The sequence below is a fragment of the Lepus europaeus genome, chromosome 18, assembly GCF_033115175.1.
Source record: "Lepus europaeus isolate LE1 chromosome 18, mLepTim1.pri, whole genome shotgun sequence".
NCBI classification, from domain to species: Eukaryota; Metazoa; Chordata; class Mammalia; order Lagomorpha; family Leporidae; genus Lepus; species Lepus europaeus.
Window position 1 is genome coordinate 25,186,343 of NC_084844.1, and position 21,243 is coordinate 25,207,585.

Below are 21,243 nucleotides of genomic sequence, written 5' to 3' on the forward strand. Positions count from 1 at the left end.
CCCTCTCCATCACCCGCATGGGATGCGGCCGCCAAGCCCAGGGCTTTCCCTAACCACGCGCTAAACTTAAAATAGCTCCAAGCTGTGGGCATGTCCACATTTTATCAGTAACAGAGACTTTAAAACTCACAACCAATTGGCCTTATCCAGATTTCTCAACCACTGATGTCACGTTTGTGATTTACTAGGTTAGCTTCTGATTAAAAAAAAAAAAAAAAAAAGAGCAACCTCAAAACAAGAGACTTCCATTTGTCATCCCATGAAAGTTAAACACGAACACAGTTCCTAAGGGAGGCAGTCACAGGGCTGACAACGCACCTGCCGCTGCCTCCTGCGAGTCGAGGGTGGGAGGGCGGGCTTCCCTCGGCTCTCCCCGCCAGGCTGGGAATCCAGGCAGCTTCTCCTGGAGGGCCCCTGCCCCCGCCCCCACCCCCACCATTCATTCCCCTCCCCAGCGGCACCCAGGGCAGCAACGTCAGAGTGTTAAGCAGAGTGTTAAGCAGAGATTACTATAAACTACCAAGCACTCACTCCAGGTTCCCAGAGCAGGAGCTGGTGTCTGCGGGGGCCTGGCCTGGTGACCCTCTGGGGACAGCACCTCTGAGTTGTACGGATGTAAGAGTTACTTTGAATTATAGAAGTTATATGCATCTTTAAGAATCACATTTTGATGATTATAAAAATTTCCTCTATTTTACAACATGGGTTCAGCTACACTGAAAAAATTACACCGCTTATTGAAATACATTTCATTTTAGAAACAGGCTACTAAAGAAGTCTATACAAAAACTCTAAAATAATTTCTGTAGTAAAATAAAGAGTGCGTTAGGAGAGCTACACAAAGAAGAAAATTTCCGTCTCTATAATGCTTGATCTACTGTGGGGCGGCCAGCTCGCCGCTGCAGCCGGCACCCGAAGCTGAGAACTCATTGCCATACACAGTGATACGATTAATGCTCTGGATTAATCTCACAGCCCTCCGGATTAGTACAAAGGAACCAGGCCTGTCCCCTCTTTGAGGGGAAGTCCAGGGTATAAAAGCAAGCATACCTCATCAGCTGATATGAAATTATAAAATTCCACAAGTCAGTATTCGAAATTTATAAAAGTCATCAGAAAAAGCAAGCAAATTGGGCTTCAGTTCGGCAGCTCCCCCGGGCCAGCTGACGCCGCCTTCTCCGTGGTGGGTCCCCGAGAGGCCGGGCGAGGCCGTGGAGGAGGCCGCTAATGGTGCTGCGCTGCGCTCGGCTTCTCGGCCAGGTGCCGCAGAAAGCTGTCCTCGCTCTGGCCTCTGTGGTTCAGGGGCTCGCTCTTAAAGAGCGCGGGGGGCGGGGGCAGGTGAGGCACCGGAGGGATGGGCAGGTGGTGCGAGGGGTGCGGGTGCGGGTGGATGTGCAGGTGCGAGAAGGGGTGGGGGATGGGCCGGGGGGGCAGGGCGCTGCCCGGGTTCATGTTGATTGGCGGGGCCGGGGTCGCCGGCGTGCTGGCCACTGAGGGCAGTGGGGCGGCGGGGGCAGCTGTCAGCGGGGTCTGCACGGCCGGCGGCACGTTCACCGGGCTGGTCACCCGGAAGCACTTCTCCTTGTGGGCCTTGAGCATGTTGGAGAAGCGGAAGCGCTGGCCGCACACGTCGCACGGGTAAGGCTTCTCGCCGGTGTGCGTCCTGCGGTGCCTCTTCATGTTGGGGCGGCTGGTGAAGCTTTTGCCGCAGATTTCACAGATGAAGGGTTTCTCTCCTGAGGTGAACACAGATGCGGAAAGGGTTAACACACCCGACCGCGTGCTCGCGGGGCCGCCCCCCACGGCGGGTCACGGTCTCCGTGGACCGCACACTCGGGCCCTTCCCCTCACAGAGGCCTCGCAACCTCCCGTGGAGCACAGAGAAGCCTCGGCGAGCAGCTTGCTTTTGGTACCAGACCTGGCGCCCCGCAGTGCCTGCCTGTGGGGGTGCCCCCGGCGCTCCCGCACACAACTCTGGGCCGCGTGGGGCTGTCTGGCACACAGTGGGGGAGGAGCGCTCGGCACTCCTGGGGCCCCCTCCTGAGTGTTCCCAGGCGATGCTGACCACCAGAACTGCCCCCACGCCATTCCTCACTGTCCCCAGGCTGGGGTCGGGAAGGATAGGCCCATAAGCGTCCCGGGAGAAAGGAAGCCCGCAGCCCCACGGGCACCGAGGGGAGAAGTCAGGTTTGGGCTCTGAGGGCTTCCTTTTTACGCTTCCTGTCCTTCCTCTGGACTTACTTCTCAGTTCCTTGTGACCTGTGCCTGCGCCCCTACCCAGGCAGTGGAGAGAAAACACAGTGCCTTCTGAGGGCACACACGCGGCCCCTCCACTACACAGGGAGGGCCGAGATGAGTGCTGCAGGCCTGCTGGCTTGCACTGATCAATCCCCACATTAGCTCTCAGGGTCTGTACCTCCCTCTCTCTCTCTCTCTCTTTTTTTTTTTTTAGTAAGATTTATCTATTTATTTGAAAGGCAGAATTACAGAAGCAGAGGCAGAGAGAGAGGCCTTCCATCTGCTAGTTAACTCCCTCAAATGGCTATAATGGCCAGAGCTGTGCTGATCTGAAGCCAGGAGCCAGGAGTTTCCTCCGGGTCAGGGCCCGAACCTGGGTCATCTTCCACTGCTTTCCCAGGCCATAGCAGAGAGCTGGATGGGAAGTGGAGCAGTGGGATACCGACCCTGCGGGCCACAGTGCCAGCCCCTGTAGCTCCTCTGAGAGGCACTCCTGCTCCCAGGTTTGCCATCACTTCACTGGCCGTCCTCTAGTCTTCCAACAGGCATGCTTAATAGAGTAGGCGTTGACTTTTCGTGCACTACACACCACCTCAGTATTACCCCTCTTCTACCCATTGCAAATTAGGAAACACCCCAGGCGATCTGCTGCAGCCTAGCTGGCCAGCCGCAGCCCCACAGCTGCACTGTCAGCAATGCGAAGGGTGCCTCTTCTTACTGTCCCCCTCACGGTGGGACTTCTTAGACAGCAGACGCCTCTGCATCCACATCACACTATTTCTCCTCTCCTCCTCACTCCAGCAGAAAACTTACTGCTACCATCCCATATGGGAGCCGATTCGAGGCCTGACTATTCCGCTTTTTTTTTTTTTTTTTTAAGATTTATTTATTTATTTGAAAGAGTTACAGAGAGAAAAGGAGAGGCAGAGAGAGAGAGAAAGAGAGAGAGGTCTTCCATCCGCTGATTCACTCTCCAATTGGCCGCTATGGCTGGAGCTGTGCTGATCCCAAGCCAGGAGCCAGGAGCTTCTCCCTGGCCCCAATGCAGGGGCCCAAGCACTTGGGCCATTTTCTACTGCTTTCCCAGGCCATAGCAGAGAGCCGGATTGGAAGTGGAGCAGCCAAGGACTCGAACCGGTGCCCACATGGATGCTGGCACTGCAGGCAGCAGTGGCTTTACTCGCTATGCCACAGCACCAGCCCCTATTCTGCTTCTGATCCTGCTCCCTGCTGATGTGCCTGGGCAAGCAGCAGAAGATGGTCCAAGTGCTGGAGCCCTTGTACCCATGTGGGAGATCTGGAAGAAGCTCCGGGCTCCTGGCTTCGGCTCTGGCCATTGTGGCCATTTGGGAAATGAACCAGCAGATGGAAGATCTCTCTATCTCTGTGACTGCCTTTCAAATAAATTTTAAAAAATAATAAATCGGGGCTGGTGCTGTGGTACAGTGGGTTAAAGCCCTGGCCTGAAGTGCTGGCGTCCCATATGGGTGCTGGTTCTGGTCCCAGCTACTCCTCTTCTGGTCCAGCTCTCTGCTATGGCCTGGGAAAGCAGTGGATGATGGCCCAAGTCCTTGGGCCCTTGCACCTACATGGGAGACCTGGAAGAAGCTCCTGGCTCCTGGCTTCGGATCGGTGCAGCTCTGGCCGTTGTGGCCAACTGGGGAGCGAACCATCGGATGGAAGACCTCTCTCTGTGTCTCTACCTCTCTCTGTAACTTTGCCTTTCAAATAAGTAAAATAAATCTTGAAAAAAAAATCTTTAAAAAACAGAAAATAGAGAAATAAATACAACAAATATTACCAGTGATTCCCTCTTGGTAATAGGACTATGAGTGATGTTTTACTCTGCTTCGTATGCTTATCTGTACTTTCTAAAACGAACAAGATTTACTTGTACAATAAAATTTTTCAACAGCACACCTCTTTGATAACCTAAGACCCTCTAGCTTTGTATTCTTCACTCCCAACAACTTTCAGAAATAGAACCAAAGAACCTAATGTCCGAATCACCAGCCTCACGAGCACAGCCCCCCGCTGCATTCCCATCAGTCCCTTCATGGGTGCACGAGACGCTCTGCTCACAGGCAGCGTGAGTTCACCGGGCAGTGACCGAGCATGTGGACATGTCAAACCTCGTTCCTGGATCTCTCATCATCTTGTCTGCAGTCTTCAAGGCAAGAGTGAACTGTCAGAGACAGACTAAAACTATTACAACCAGCTCACCAGCAGCCCCCAGACTCAGGCTAAACTGGTCACCTCCCACCGTTCAACAATCTCCTACACTTCTTAATGTCTCAGCGGATCTTCTACATTGTTCCACAGCCTTACTTCCCAGAATGCCACCTACCTCTAACTCCCAAGTACTCACTCCTGGGCCCCTTTCCTAGCTGTGCTTCACTGTTGGGGTTAAGTTTCCTCTGAAACTTCAAGGTAAGATTACATTGAGGTAAACGAGGGAAAACAAAAATGTACCATTTGATACCAACCACACTTGAACATCCAACTTTACGGAAGAGCTGGTAAATGGATGACTAGAAGATATAGAAACAGCTCTAAAGTCATCAGGGTCACTAGAAAAGCATGAATATTAAGATAGTTAAAAGGGGCCAGTGCTTTGGCATAGCGGGTAAAATGGCTATCTACAGTGTTGGCATCCCATAAGGGCGTGGGTTTGAGTCCCAGCTGCTCCACTTCTGATCCAGCTCCCTGCTACGGCCTGGGAAAGCAGAAGAAGATGGCCCAAGTCCTTGGGCCCCTGCACCCATATGGGAGGCCAGGAAGAAGCATCTGGATCCTGCCTTTGGATCAGCTTAACTCCAGCTGTTGCCGGCACTTGGGAAGTAAACCAGTGAAATGGAAAACGCTCTCTCTCTTTCTCTGCCTCTCAAATAAAAAAAGTAAGTTAAAGCCAAAAGATTCCTTATTTAAAAAAAATATATTTAAAGATATATCTAGTAAATAACGCTAGCCAGGGGACTGGAACATCAGCAACCCACGTGAGCACTGGTTAGAATCCTGGCTGCTCTACTTCTGACCCAGCTCCCTGCTAATATGCCTGTGACAGTACTGCAACAAGTGGGAGGAGAGAACATTATAAATGAGGACAGAGCTGTAGGGAAGAAAGAAAAGAGCAAGAATCGGGCTGCCTGTCTCTCATCCACTGTTCGGAGGGAAGAGCGAGCTGACCCCCACACACAGGCATTCCAGTCTGCTCCGTGGGAGTGTCCTTAGGCAGTAACAGAATTCCAAAGTCTGTATCTAACCTAAGTGTCCTCCTTGAGCTTTAAATCATTTTCAAATTGTTGCCTATAATCTTCATTTGAACATCCCCTGTGTATTTCCAAACTAACATATGCAAAATTAAATTCATTATCCACCCAACAGACTGGCTCCTCCCTCCACTACTCTCTATCTTGAAATGGTATAAAAGTCCCAAATCTCGGACTAACCCTTGATCACCAAGTCTACTCGATGCTATCTTGTCTATGGCTTTAATGTCACCTACTGCCATCCTCGTCGTTCATATCGTCACAAGTTGTGCAGTTGGATTATGCAATGTCCACCTGACTGATTTCACCATCTCTATTCCTGCTACCCACCCGCCCCGCATTGCAGCGGAGTGACCTTTCCAACAGCTGCACCACATCCTGCTTAAAACCATTCAGGAACTTCTCACTGTCCTAAATTCCAGCATCGTGCACATGGTTTATCGGGTTCTTTCTGATCTGGCCCGGCACACCACTCCCCAGCATCACAGCTTATCGCGTGCCTTGCCCCTCACACACCCGTCACACTCTAAGTCAGCCTCTTTAGTTACCCACACTTGCTGTGTTCTCACTACCAAGCCTCTGTTGTGTGTGTGCTTTTTTTTTTTTTTTTTTTTAATTTTTGACAGGCAGAGTGGACAGTGAGAGACAGAGAGAAAGGTCTTCCTTTTACCGTTGGTTCACCCTCCAATGGCCGCCGCGGCCAGCGCGCTGCGGCCGGCGCACCGCGCTGATCCCAAGGCAGGAGCCAGGTGCTTCTCCTGGTCTCCCATGGGGTGCAGGGCCCAAGCACTTGGGCCATCCTCCACTGCACTCCCAGGCCATAGCAGAGAGCTGGCCTGGAAGAGGGGCAACTGGGACAGAATCCAGCGCCCCGACCGGGACTAGAACCTGGTGTACTGGCGCCGCTAGGCAGAAGATTAGCCTGTTGAGCCACGGCGCCGGCCATCTGTTGTGTTTTACTTGTCTGTCCCCATGGCCTGACCAGAAGGATGCACACTCCTCCCCCCGCCAAAATCGGAACATTTCTCAATTTGGCACACTGCAATCAATGGCTCAGTGGCGCACAGAAGTTTGATTTGCAGTGTACCTTACAGCTGATGGTGCCTCACCACTGACATCCTTCACCTGCCTGCCTCTGTATTAACCCCTGCCCCCGACAGTCTTCTGATCATAATTTAGCTTGTCATGTAGTTTTTTCCTTAGGCAAAGAACATGTTGACCAAAGAGCCCTACTCAAGTCTTTTCACTGTAAATTAATAAACTAGCAATTTTATTTATATATTAATACGACTATTTAGCACCTACCAGTCCCTCTGATCCTGATCTCTTGAGTACACTGACAAATCCTGGAATCTGGGAATCAGATACTAGAATGGTGACTTAAACCTTTTTTTGCTGGTCTTTTTAAATGTTATTTGAAAGACAGAAAGACACTGACAGAGATCTTCCATCACTGGTTCACTCCCCAAATTTCTCCAGTACCCAGGGTTGGGCCAAGCGAAGCCAGGAGCTGGAACTCAATTTGAGTCTCCTACCACCATGTGGGGGACCCAACTACTCAGGATGCATATTATCACAAAGTCAGAATCGGAAGTGGAGCCAGGACTTGACCCAGGCACTCCGATATGGGAGTCAGGCATTCCAAGTGGTATCTTTATTTTTTAATTTTTTTTTTTTTGACAGGTAGACTTGTAGACAGTGAGAGAGAGAGAGACAGACAGACAGACAGAAAGGTCTTCCTTCCGTTGGTTCACTCCCCAAATGGATGCTACGCCGATCTGAAGCCAGGAGCCAGGTGCTTCTTCCCGGTCTCCCATGCGGGTGCAGCAGCCCAAGCACTTGGGCCATCTTCCACTGCCCTCCTGGGCCACAGCAGAGAGCTGGACTGGAAGAGGAGCAACTGGGACTAGAACCAGGTGCCCATATGGGATGCCGGTGCTGCAGGTGGAGGATTAGCCAAGTGAGCCACGGTGCCAGCCCCCTAAGTGGTATTTTAACCTCTACATAAAACACCCACCCTAGAAGGGGGCTTCTTTTTTTTCCCTTTAAAAATGTGTTTAAAAAAAAAAAATCAGGCCAGCGCCGTGGCTCAACAGGCTAATCCTCCGCCTTGCAGCGCCGGCACACCGGGTTCTAGTCCCGGTCGGGGCACCGATCCTGTCCCGGTTGCCCCTCTTCCAGGCCAGCTCTCTGCTGTGGCCAGGGAGTGCAGTGGAGGATGGCCCAGGTGCTTGGGCCCTGCACCCCATGGGAGACCAGGAGAAGCACCTGGCTCCTGCCATCGGAACAGCGCGGTGCGCCGGCTGCAGCGCGCTACTGCGGCGGCCATTGGAGGGTGAAACAACGGCAAAAGGAAGACCTTTCTCTCTGCCTCACTCTCTCTCACTGTCCACTCTGCCTGTCAAAAAAAAAAAAAAATCAATTATGTGCAAAAGTATTTTGTAATTTTTAAGTCTCAAGGCAAATAGCCCCAACCCTCACCCACAGCCATCCTGCTGTGATGGTATTTCTGGTAACCCACCCATTTTTCCCTTACAGGAAGTTAACAGCTCAGAATAGACACTCCTACAGACGTAGCATCACTAACACACTGTTTAGGATGGAGACCGAGCAGGAGCTAACAAACAGGTTCTTTCTCAGTGAGGGTACTGAAAACTTCTATGACACAGCAAAGCACCATCAACTGCTGAAAGCTACAAAATAATTTTATTTTCAGCAGTATTTCTTTTTTTTTTTTTTCACAGGCAGAGTGGACAGTGAGAGTGAGAGACAGAGAGAAAGGTCTTCCTTTGCCGTTGGTTCACCCTCCTGGCTTCGGATCAGCGCGATACGCCAGCTGCAGTGCGCCAGCCGCAGTGGCCATTGTAGGGTGAACCAATGGCAAAAAGGAAGACCTTTCTCTCTGTCTCTCTCTCTCTGTCTACTCTGCCTGTCAAAAAAAAAAAAAAAAAAAAAAAGAATCCGGCTCCCCAACCGGGACTAGAACCTGGGGTGCCGGCGCTGCAGGCAGAGGATTAGCCTAGTGAGCCGCGGCACTGGCCAGCACGGTGCTTTTAAACACTCGAGATGCCCTCTGTATCCATTTTGTTACTTGCTATAGTAAATTTATATCAGAATCATCTAAGTGTGTGATTCCGGATTAGACTGCCTTGGACAAACTATTTAATTTCTGAGCTTCAGTCTCCTCATCTGAAAAATGCTAACATCATACATAACAGTTATCGTGAGAGAAGCATGAAGTGCTCAGAACACCATCTGGCACACAGTGGCCACTCATGTATTTAGCTACTGTCGTCGTCGTCATCATCATCGTTATCATTCACTATCGTAAGTCAGAAACTTGGTCTTCATTCATCCTTGTGTCCCGAGGCACTCAGCACTGTGCTAATACAGGGGAACAAGTATTCCACTCTGCATTCATCTCAGATCCACACCATTCCAGGAAACCCAGCTTGGTCAGTCAGCTTCCCTAGATAAGACCTTCTTCTCTCTCTCTCTCTCCCCCTCTCTCTCTCTCTACCTCTTTCAAATGAATAAATAAATCTTAAAAAAAAAAAAAGACCTACCTCATTTTAAATGCAAAGAAACAGTCCAATCAATATCAGTTCCTATAGCAGCTTAATCCACACCAAAACATACTGCCATCTCTAAATGTAGTTCCATCCAGCCTTAAATGACCTATCCTTTCTTTTTTTTTTTTTCTTATGCAGACCTATCCTTTTTCTTCTCCAAAATTACCTCTTCTTTCGCACCTTCTCAGGTACCACTGTCATTCTTAATTTTTTTTCAAAAGATTTATTTATTTATTTGAAAGTCAGAGTTACACAGACAGAAGCGAAGGAGAGAGAGGTCTTCCATCCGATGGTTCACTCCCCAATTGGCCACAATGGCCGGAGCTGTGCCGATCCGAAGCCAGGAGCCAGGAGCTTCTTTTGGGTTTCCCACGCAGGTACAGGGGCCCAAGGATTTGGGTCATCTTCTACTGCTTTCCCAGGCCACAGCACAGAGCTGGACTGGAAGTGGAGCAGCTGGGCCTCGAACCAGTGCCCAAATGGGATGCCGGCACTTTAGGCCAGGAGCCACAGTGCCGGCTCCTGTCATTCTTATTTAATACCAAAGAACCAGACACCCAAAGAGGTTGCACTATTCTGCTAGTGAGGGCACAGCCAGATTTCTCCAGCTCTGCCATCTGGCTGCTTTCTCAATCTTAGTATTACAAATGATATTAAAAGGCACATGACAAACCAGGGGAAAGTATTTCAAAACCAGTATTAAACAAGGTCCAGTATACTTTATATATAAAGAACTATTGTAAACAATAAGGAAAGTCAAACACTGTAATACAAGGTGAGCACAGGAAAGGCACACGCAATTCAGAAAAGAAAATATATTGATGCCTAATAAGCAGACAAAAAGTGTTCAGTCTTTCTTGGTCATTAAACACATGCAAATTATATGATAAGAAGCTGTTTTTAGGCCAGTGTCAGTGCAAAATAGTTCAGTGCAGTGGGTTAAGCCACAGCCTGTGATGCTGGCGTCCCATATGGGTCTCAGTTTAAGTCCTAGCTGCTCCACTTCTGTTTCAGCTCCCTGCTAATGCACCTGGAAAAGCAACAGAATCTGGCCCAAGTGCTTGAGCCCTGCACTCACATGGGAGGCCCAGATGGAGTTTCAGGCTCCTGGTTTTGGCCTGGCCTAGCCCTGGCCATCGCGGCCATTTAGGGAGTAAACCAGTAGAAGAGAGATCTCTCTCTCTCTCTCTCTTTCTCTCTCTCTCTCTCTGTTTCTCCTCTCCTCTGTAACTCTGCCTTTCAAATAAAAAAAAACTCTAAAAAATGATGTAATGCATGTAAAACATTCAAGATAATAACTAGCATATGTTTGTTAGAAACAATGGCTATAAATTTACAAAAAGGAGTATCATATGGCCAATTATACAAGTACTGCTGATAATAATATGGTAAAACACAAACAGGTTATGATACAGCAGAAAGACCCAATTTTTGTTTGGTTATAATATATGTGATTATAGAAACACTTATGTGCTGTGGCGCAGTGGGTTAATGCCCTGGCCTGAAGTGCTGGCATCCCATATTGGCGCCGGGCTTGTCCTGGTTGCTCCTCTTCCAGTCCAGCTTTCTGCTGTGGTCCAGGAGGGCAGTGGAGGACCGCCCAAGTGCTTGGGCCCCTGTACCTGCATGGGAGACCAGGAGAAAGCACCTGGCTCCTGGCTTCGGATTGGCATAGCTCCAGCCATAGCAGCGATTTGGGGGGGTGAACCAACAGAAGGAAGATCTTTCTCTCTGTCTCTCACTGTCTATAACTCTGTCAAATAAAAAAAATAGCAAAGAAACCGTGTGACTTTTGCCAAGTGCTGTCAGTCAGTGTGACACGGCTCTTGCTTTTAAAAACCTTATGTTCTGTCTAGTTCCAGTTTCCTGCCAAGTACCAAAAAAACTGAGAGGGACTCAGAACTAAGAACCTATGGAGAGCCACCAAATTATAAGAGGAGAATCTGTTCAGTTCTCGGCTGTATCCTGCTATCCATTTGGGCTATGCCTTCAAAGTGATCCTTTCCTTTTGAGGTCTAATTTAACTAAATGCCTCTCAGGACCCTTCATCTTGCTTAACACTTAAAATCAGAGGGTGTTCTGCGCTGAGGGCGAGAAGAAGCCTAACCGGTAGGCATTTTTGTTTGGACAAAGAAAAATGGGAACCAAAGAGCCAGTCATGGGTGGAATTTCCTTACCACTAGTTAAGCAAAAAGAACAGCAGGCTATGCAAGATTATCTTCTGGGGTTCCTTATAGCTCTGCAACTCTGCAGACTAATAGGACCTAGGACCTCATGAGCAGGTATTATTTGGAAACCTGAACAATGTTTCACCCTGTTCCATTTACGCAAAGTGGGCTAACCCCACTGCGTCAAGTTCAAACTGAGATGCTTACAAGGGGGAACTATGGCTTCAGCCAGTTCCCTGGAAGCTGGACAATCCCAGGGATGCAGGATTCTAGTCCCTGCTATGGAACATTTGCCCCTGGACACAAAAAGCAGTTACAATGTCATTGAACCTCCCTTAAAGGATGTCTTCCTGCAAAGCAGAGAACCTTGGTGAATCAAAGCTAATCTAACTTGCAGTCTACCGAGAGGGTCCTCTATTTACAGCAGGCAGGACCCTCCATCTTTCTAAGGGCCACAACCCTTTCCTTAGAAACAGTAACAGACACGCATACTAAAAACCGGGTTCTCACTATTTCAGGACTTCCTGAGCTTCAAGCAAGGAACCCACTGTCTTAAAGGAACTTAGGGCACTCACAAATAATTCTTATTAAATAGTTATGAAAGTCAAAATTCTAGTATTATAAATCTGTGTCTTTATATACCAGGTTTATTTAAAGTGGAGTTTTATTTATATGGCAAATTTGTGGCTTGGATTTGTTTTAAAGAACAGAACCACAGATGATCGCCAGGAGGTACTGGGACCCCGGCTGGACCTTTCCCAGGAAGCTCTTACCAGTGTGGGTCTTCATGTGCTCGTCGAAGTACTGCTTCATGTTGAAGTCCTTGCCGCACCACTGGCACATGAACTGCTTGTGCCCAATGTGGATGCTCATGTGTGAGCGCAGCTGGTACTTGTACTGGAACCTCTCGTCACAGTTCTGTGCGGGACACATGGCAGATTCTTGAAAGCCAAGCACAGGAGCTCTATCTGAGCCCACCCTAACACGACTAACCTAGGTTGGTTTTTCATATTCGGAATAGTACATGCTGTGTCAGCTGTTTGCATCTGCTCTATTTCTGAAGCTGAGTTACTAACAAAGGGGAAATGTTCTCACACAGCCATCACTTCTCTGAACCACTGAGAAAGCTACGTCAGTAATGTGCTATTCCCAGGCTAACCTAAGAGAGTTAGCGGGGTTTCAAACAGTCACTGCTCCCCTAGTAGGGAGAGAGCGTGACCTGCGGGCCCTGTGGAAGACAGCCCTGCTCCCTGTGCTCCAACACAGCCCTCACTGCCCCATCGCCAGCCTGGGGCCTGGGCCCCTTGGTCACATGCTCCTTACCTCGCATCTGAATGGCTTCTCTCCAGAATGCTGCAAGGAGTGCACCTTGAGTGACATACTGCGCTTGAATGATTTTCCACAGGTTTCACATGTGAACGGCATGTCTTTCGTGTGTGCTGCAACACAGAAGGTACCTGTACTCAAAACAGTTCCACCACAAAGCTCAAACTAGGAGACAGAAGTCCCAGCAGAAGGCAATTAGGCCACGTGGATTTCTAGCCTCTGACTTGTGAGACTTCAACAGTCTTGTTCCGAGGAGACAGACAGGTAGCAGAGGAAAAGCAGCCTGGTGTCACTCGATTTGGCAGCACTCACTGAGCACATGCTGGACTTAGCTTCAACATGCCAGAACCGATTCTAGTGAGGAGGCAGTTTCTGATATTCTGGCTGATCCAGAGCTTACAGCACACCAGAGAACAAGGGGAAATGACAGGTATGAGTGAAAACCAGCAGCCAACTTACCAACCATGTGCTTCCGTACGTGAGCCATGGTATAAAATTTCTTCTCACAAATTTCACAGGAAAACTTCTTCTCTGCATATCCATGGACAATCTTGATATGTTCATGAAGGGACCAGAGTTTCTTGAAGGATTTGTTACAGGACACACACTGAGCAGGACAAACAGAGAGAATCTTTATTCACTGGGCTTGAAGAAAGCCACGCCGGCCTCCCAGCACGTGGAAGGGCTGTGCTTGAAGTTCACGGCATGAGGCCAGGACCCAATCACTACTTCTGCATTGAGTCCAGAATCCCAACACCACCATCAGTGTGTGTTCTAGCTTCCAGGCTGCATCTTTTAGAGACCCTTGGGGAATGTGGAAACAATGGCAAAAGCTAAAACAAGAAAAAGTAGAAAGTTCCACTCCTATCAAAGAGTTGACTGTTATGGTCAAGTTAGCACTGCACCTCTGAAAAGAATCTTCCAGTTCATTTAAAACACACGGATTACCAAGTGCAGCTGCCTTCCACACAGAGGTAAGAGGCGCTTACCACAGAATACAAACTAATTTAAAATCAGCATAAATGAAAAACAGGATAAAATAATAGATGTATATATACATGGTTACACTTTAAGAACTTAGAAAATGCATTTGGAGGCTTCACTGCACAAAGAGAGATTTTGTTATATGTCCCCCAATCTGATTTGCTCTGTTAAACATTTCCCTTTGTCAGAACTGAACATAAGCTCTAAACTGTTAGCACTGTCCTCCCTTCCCCCACAGCCAGGTGTCTTTCACACGTGTCTACAGGAAACACCTGCCAGCTGCCTAGTCCTCCTGTCAGGAATCACCAATACCCTGGATTACCAGGCATACATTATACCAAAATAAACTATCTCTGGTTAAAGCAAAAACAAAGCCAGAAAGTTCTAGGTAATCATCAGACTCTGGGACACTTGCAGGAACAAGTTAGCGTTCACTATGGATACAGATCTCTCTGTGTGACTTCAGGGAACAAGAAGTCTGAGGAGAGTTAAAGATAAACTCCTTGGTGGACATCGCTCTAGAAGACAACAGATTCCTCCTGTGAGCTATGTGGTAGGGAAGGGTTTGGATTTGTACTTGTTACCAGGTCACTGGGATTATTAGGATCTGTTGTAAGAACAAAGAACAAGGTTCTTTAGGAATATAAAGCCGAATCTACAAAAACTAAAACGTATTATGATGAGGAATAGTGAGGAAAGTCACATACAAAGATCTGTTAGATGTTTTCTGTAACTTAGAAAAGCAAATTTAAGTTTAAAAAAGAAAAGAAAGGCCGGCGCCGCGGCTCACTAGGCTAATCCTCCGCCTTGAGGCGCCGGCACACCGGGTTCTAGTCCCGGTCGGGGCACCGATCCTGTCCTGGTTGCCCCTCTTCCAGGCCAGCTCTCTGCTGTGGCCAGGGAGTGCAGTGGAGGATGGCCCAAGTGCTTGGGCCCTGCACCTCATGGGAGACCAGGATCAGCAACTGGCTCCTGCCATCGGATCAGCGCAGTGCGCCAGCCGCAGCGCGCCAACCGCGGCGGCCATTGGAGGGTGAACCAACGGCAAAAAGGAAGACCTTTCTCTCTGTCTCTCTCTCTCTCACTGTCCACTCTGCCTGTCCAAAAAAAAAAAAAAAAAAAAAAAAAAAAAAAAGAAAAAGAAAAAGAAAAGAAAAGAAAAGAAAAGAAAACCCTACATAGAAGGACTGAGAACACCTTTGCAGTAATGGGTAAGTATGGAATCCAGGTTTGACCCCTAGGGCGCAGCACCGTATCACGCTCCCTCCGCCTGAACTGTTGCAAACAACCCACACCCCAGCCAGGCACTGGCAGTTACTGCAGGATCCGGGCGCCATGACTCAGTCTTCTTTTATTTACCCAGTGTGTCAGAGATTAGATCACAATTGACAAATCCAAAGTGGTTTTTACCAAGTGTTTAAAGCAAAGCGATGATCACCTCAGTCTCTGATAAAACCAGAAGAGAAAATTAAAGGTAACTACCAATCTAGCAGCACTCAAAAACCAATGAAAGTAAAACAAGTTATCTTTTAAAAGCTTATCTTCAATATGGTACAAAATATTGTTTTCATATCTTAGAGACATTAATAAACTTACCTCTTGTGAACATTGAATAATATGAATCACATATACAAACCAATGGAGCTGCAATCCACTCAACATAATTCACACACCTCTGAACCTATCACAATATCGGCCTTTCAAGATATCAGCCCGGTTCCAATATCCTGTTTTGTTACCTTAACAATACTGCACAGCAGCATTACGTAACCCTACTCCCAGGTAGGCACCATTTCCAACCAGCTCAGCCTCTGTTTAAAGTCTGCATATTCCCATGGGCTCAGCCTCTTGACAAATTTAGTGCAGTCATCTCTCCACTGGTGAAAGCAAACTCACTCCTGGAGATCTTCCATTTCCACCGTTCTGAGTCATTACGGTTTCTGTCCCCGTCCGCTCCACTAGAACCTGGCATCCTTTTAAATATTAGAAAGGGACCTTTCTCTACTCCTGACCTTCACTCAATAGCTCCCACCTTGACAGAGAAGATGCCAGAATGAATTATACTCGTATACAAGTCCTACAACAGTGAATTTCAGTGCAAAGTCGGTGTTGACTTTACATCCTCGTCAATCATCTCTAACAGATCCCCCTTCCAGTATACCCAAGTTCCCACTAGTCCAGCGTCAGTTAAAGGTTATGCTTTTGAAAGAGCCTGTTAGGCCTTGGTTTTGAAAAGACCAAAGCAGGAGCTTCTAAAATGACCAAGTGGTGGAATCTGTCCCTTCAGCCTCTATGGAATATTCTCTTGGGCAGTTACCAGATGAATCTCAACAGCCAGGTTCTATGCTGGAAAGTGTGCCCACTCGGTGATAAAACCTACCTGGATGTTTTTTTCACAGTCTGTTTGCTGGTGAAGGGACAGCTCACTTTCCAGGACAAACTTCTTGCCACACTTATCACAAATCTGCATGCGCCTATGAGTAACGTTCATGTGCTTCTCCAGGTACCAGCGAGTATTAAACACCCTGGGGCACTTCTCACAGGTCAGAGTCTCTTTCTCTTCACACTTAGCTTTCTGGACTGGTGCTTTGGGCTCCTTTGTGGCCCGCTTCTTACGCTTAGGTGGCTCTACACTCTTCCTACGCCCTCTCGTAGCTCTGGGAGTAGGGGCAGCGGTAGCTGCAGCAACAGAGGCAGCTCTCCGGGTTCTCCTTTGTGTGACGCTGACTTTCTCCACTATCTTCTCTTTTTTCTTCTGCCTTTCGTTCTCTCCATAGTCATTGCTGTCGTCTGTGGCCTCTTCCTCACTCTCTTCCTCTTCCTCCTCACTGCTTGTCTTAAGAACAGGAGTCTCTTTGGACTGAGAAGAGACACCCTTTTCCCCTTTAGACACATTTAATGTTTGATTATTAAGGTTTACCTCCACTATGATCTGCTCCCTTTTGTAAGAGACCTCCTCCTCCTCCTCCTCTTCCTCGTCTGTGTCATCAGAATTCTCCCGGTCTTCTTTCACGGCATGCACATCAGACACTGCTCTTGTCTCCCTGAAATACGGCTGTTCCTCTGTTTCGTGGAGATGTGGTTTACTCATCTTGGTGTCCACTAACACAGAATAAGGACTTCCTGATTCCCTTTTGTACACTTTGGTGGAAAGGTCAAGTTCTTGGTTGGCACCATGATAAAAGGTAGATGGCACTTGACCACGACGGCTGTCTTCTTGTGCCATCCCTGCTACATGCACAGCACAGCTTTCAACCAGCTCCTGACAAGAACTGGCTGTGTGGCTCATTGGTGGGTGACCCAACTTATTAAGCAGTTCAGACTATAGAGAAATAGCTTTAAAACAAGGTAATTACTAAGATTCAAATAGTTTTCCATCCACAAAGAATCACTGAAATGAAAAACAGATATTCCTGGAACCTGTGTGCAATTCTTCCAGTGTTGCAGCACCAAAGCGTTAAGTCAAAGGTTTGGTATTATGGCAAGAGCAGAGTACTAGGGACTTTTCTTCTGAAGAGAACTGCGAGGACTTGGAGCATCTTATCTACAAAGAGAAGCAAAGAGGGGGGATCAGATACCACTAGTTCTTTCTCATAGCACTCATTTCAAATCATAACAAATAGTTAAAATGATTCAGCCAAATATACAATGCTTTATAATGCTTAAATGTTTTGGTGTGGGCCATTATGTTACTGGATTATATGAATTCATGAACATTTTCTGTTAGAATGTAAATGTCGCAGCTGGTGTTGTGGCAAAGCAGGTAAAGCTGCTGCCTGTGATGCCAACATCCCATATGGGCGCCAGTTCGTGTCCTGGCTGCTCCACTTCTGATCCAGCTCCCTGCTAATGGCCTGGGAAAAGCAGCAGAGAAAGAAGGGTCCAAGTGCTTGGGTCCTTGCCACCCACATGGGAGACTCAGATGGAGCTCTTATCTCCTGGCTTCAGCCTGGCCTAGTCCTGGCCATTGCAGCTGCCATGTGGGGAATAAACCAGTGGAGAGAAGATCTCTTTCTTTCTCTGTCTCTCTAACTCTGGCTTTCAAAAAAAAAAAAAAAAAAAGGGGGGGGTGCCAGCGCTGTGGTGCAGCAGGTTAATGCCCTGGCCTGAAGCGCCAGCATCCCATATGGGCGCCAGTTCTAGTCCCGACTGCTCCACTTCTGATCCAGCTCTCTGCTATGGCCTGGGAAAACAGTAGAAGGTGGTCCAAGTCCTTGGACCCCTGCACCCACGTGGGAGACCCTGAAGAAGCTCGGGCCGTTGTGGCCAACTGGGGAGTGAACCATTGGATGGAAGACCTCTCTCTCTCTCTCTAACTCTGACTTTCAAATAAATAAATAAATCTTAAAAAAAAAAAACAAAGAATGTAAATTTTTTTTACCAGTAAGAGCCATATCAGTCCACTTCACCAGGATACCCTCAAAGCTTAGCACAGTGTCTAGAACATAGCAAATACTTAATGACTAAATATCTATTTCCCATGGCCTTCTTTTTTAAAAAATATTTATTTATTTGGAAAGCAAAGTTAGAGAGAGGGAGACACAGAGAGAGATCTGTCTTAAGGTTCACTCTCTAAATGGCCAGGCTGAAGTCAGGAGCCTGGAATTCCATCTGGGTCTCTCACGTGGGTGTAGGGGCCCATGCACTTAGGCCATCCTCCACTGTCTTCCCATGACATTAACAGGGAGCTGGATGGGAAGCAAAGCTGCTGGGACTCAAACCCGCTCTCTGATACAGTGCCCAACCTACAGCGTCACAACACTCCTCCCACCGACTGCCTTTCTTAAGATTTATTCATTTTCATATAAATGCATGATGAATTTTGTGTCAACAAGATTGTACTTGCCAGTTGAAGGGTTTAAATTGGGATTGAAATGCTAAATTTATATATAACAATGATAAGTGTTCCACCAACTCAAAAGCACACCATGTAAAATAATAAATTATCCTTTGAACAAAGAAAATTTTTTAAAAAGATTCATTTATTTTATTTGAAAGTCAGAGTTACAGACAGAGAAGGAGAGACAGAGATCTTCCACCCACTGGTTCACTCCACAGATGGTCACAACGGCCAGGGCTGGACCAGGCTGAAACCAGGACCCACATTTGGGTCTCTCACTTGGGTGGCAGAGGAGCCCAAGCACCAGGCCACTATCAGGGAGCTGGACTGGAAGCAGAGCATCCGGCACAGGATCTGGCATCCGCATGGGATGCAGCATCACAGGTGGTAGCTTTACCTGCTATGCCACAACACCATCCATTTGCCTCTCTTTTGTCCTCTGTTACTACACCCACCACATAAGAGCTTGCCGAACAAAGGTGGTAAGTGGGGCAGGCACCAGGCACCATGGAAATAAAGCAGCTAACTGACATAACTATAGAGGTGAAAGAAAATACACCAGCCTTAAATAGTTTCTAATCAAGGTATAGACAGGATTGTTTTCAAGCTTACTAGATTAATTTCAAAGTTGCTATTTTGAGATCTGTTCTATATATGCTTCCTAGACCACTCAGTAATGGGGTGACTTCTCATGTGTCAGTTGCACATAAGTCTGGATTCTAAGAATGAGTAACCCGAGGTTCCAGGAAAAGTGAAACCACCCATTAAAATAAAAAGATATATCAGAGGGCACAATTTATTTTGTGACAAATCTCACACTGCTGCTGAGCCAACCACCTAACTGCTGAGTCACACAACGACACGGTAAGCGTGCAGGCCGACGAGAGAAGGATGCTAGCACTCACTGAACGCCCGCCGCGTGCAAGGCACTATGGACGTGTCTGCTGGTCGTTATTTCTACTTAACACCCACCACAAAATGGGTTGATTTTTAAACTTTTTTATCAAAGTAATCATTTTTTAAAAAAGGCATCCATAGTTCTACCAGTCAAGTGTTACCAGCCCTGCCCTGGCCCATCTGAGGCCTATTCCTCGAGGCAATAATGCTGCGGCTCTCTCCCCTCTGGCCTTTACATCCCTAGCTCTACATAACACATTGCTATTTCTTAGCCCTTTTTTTTTTTTTTTTTTTTTCCATTTCAGGTAAAACCTTGTCTCCCACCATTGCTTTCTTTCCTGACTGTTCACCAGTCTACCTTCATTCTCCCAATAAAAATGTATTACAACTTTTAAAACATTGGTTTTGGGGCCAGAGTTGTGGCACATTGGGTTGGTAAGTTGTCACCTGAGACACCAGCATCTCACATCAGTGCCAGCTGGAGTCCAGGCAGAGAGGCAGAGGCAGAGGCAGAGAGGTCTTCCATCTGCTGGTTCACTCCCCAGATGGCTACAATGGCCAAAGGCTGCACCTATCTGAAGCCAGGAGCTTCTTCCAGGTCTACCACATGGGTGCAGGGGCCCAAGGAATTGGGCCATCTTCCACTGCTTTCCCAGGCCATAGCAGAGCTGGATCAGAAATGGAAGAGCTGGGACTTGAACTGGTGCCCCCACTACGCCACAGCACTGGCCCTTCTGCACATGTTTTACTTCCCTCACTGATTTTGGCATATTTTTCATTGTCTAAGTTTTGGTGATAATTTTCCTTTATTTGCTTTCCAGAAAGCTTAAAATATCCCCAAAGAGCACAACTGAACAGCTTTTACAAGAGCAAAAACACATCAGGTTAGCCGGCGCCGTGGCTCAATAGGCTAATCCTCCACCTTGCGGTGCCAGCACACCGGGTTCTAGTCCCGGTCAGGGTGCCAGATTCTGTCCCAGTTGCCCCTCTTCCAGGCCAGCTCTCTGCTATGGCCCGGGAAGGCAGTGGAGGATGGCCCAAGTACTTGGGCCCTGCACCTCATGGGAGACCAGGAGAAGCACCTAGCTCCCGCCTTCGGATCAGCGCGGTGCGCTGGCCGCAGCGCGCCAGCCGCGGCGGCCATTGGAGGGTGAATCAACGGCAAAGGAAGACCTTTCTCTCTGTCTCTCTGTCTCACTGTCCACTCTGCCTGTCAAAAAAAAAAAAAAAAAAAAAAAAGAAGAAGAAGAAGAAAAAAAAACACATCAGGGAAATTAGGATCTTCCATTCTCCATTATTGAACTCTCTCAATGTAACCTTAGGCCAAACTTACTTATTACAGATCATCTTAGTTTATTACGAGACCCTCAGCTCCAAGAACCTGAAAGTGAACAGAAGCAATGACCTTCGTTGACATTTAGAGCTGTTAAAATCTCTCTCTCCAATGGTATTAAAACAACACAAGTCACCTGTTCCTAAGGGATCATTTTCTACTGTATCACAAAGTAAATTCTAAAATAAAGCAGATTATGCCTTAGTTTCTTGATCTAAGTCACAACTTGAGAGAAAAAAGCATGGTGTATACGTTAGGAGGAATATAAATCAAGAAGTTAGTGAGGCTGGCCCTTTGGCACAGCGGGTTAAAGCCCTGGCCTGAAGCGCCGGCATCCAATATGGGCGCCGGTTTAAGACCCAGCTGCTCCACTTCCAATCCAGCTCTCTGCTATGGCCTGGAAAAGCAGAAGAAGATGGCCCAAGTCCTTGGGAACCCGCACCCGTGTGGGAGAAACAGTAGAAGCTCCTGGCTCCTGGCTTTGGATCAGCGCAACTCCGGCCGTGTGGCCAACTGGGGAGTGAACCATCAGATGGAAGACCTCTCTCTTTCTGGCGCTCCTCTCTCTGTGTAACTCTGACTTTCAAATAAATAAATAAAATCTTAAAAAAAAAAA

At 47.8% G+C, this 21,243-nt stretch overlaps 1 protein-coding gene across 3 annotated transcripts in view; it reads right to left on the reverse strand.

Moving 5' to 3' along the window:
* Positions 1–441: 441 nt before the first annotated feature.
* The window catches only part of ZNF652 (zinc finger protein 652), a 64,398-nt gene continuing 43,596 nt past the window's right edge, over positions 442–21,243 (reverse strand). For 2 of the 3 annotated variants that reach the window (XM_062174793.1, XM_062174792.1), the window contains exons 3-7: positions 15,938–17,101; positions 13,033–13,180; positions 12,571–12,686; positions 12,021–12,165; positions 442–1,736 (exon numbers count right to left, since the gene is read on the reverse strand). In XM_062174793.1, the coding sequence (XP_062030777.1) occupies positions 1,225–1,736; positions 12,021–12,165; positions 12,571–12,686; positions 13,033–13,180; positions 15,938–16,846 (1,830 nt within the window). In that variant the 5' untranslated portion in view covers positions 16,847–17,101 and the 3' untranslated portion in view covers positions 442–1,224. Of the gene's footprint in view, positions 1,737–12,020; positions 12,166–12,570; positions 12,687–13,032; positions 13,181–15,937; positions 17,102–20,627; positions 20,676–21,243 lie in introns of all 3 variants that reach the window. The other variant, XM_062174794.1, reaches the window with a different exon arrangement.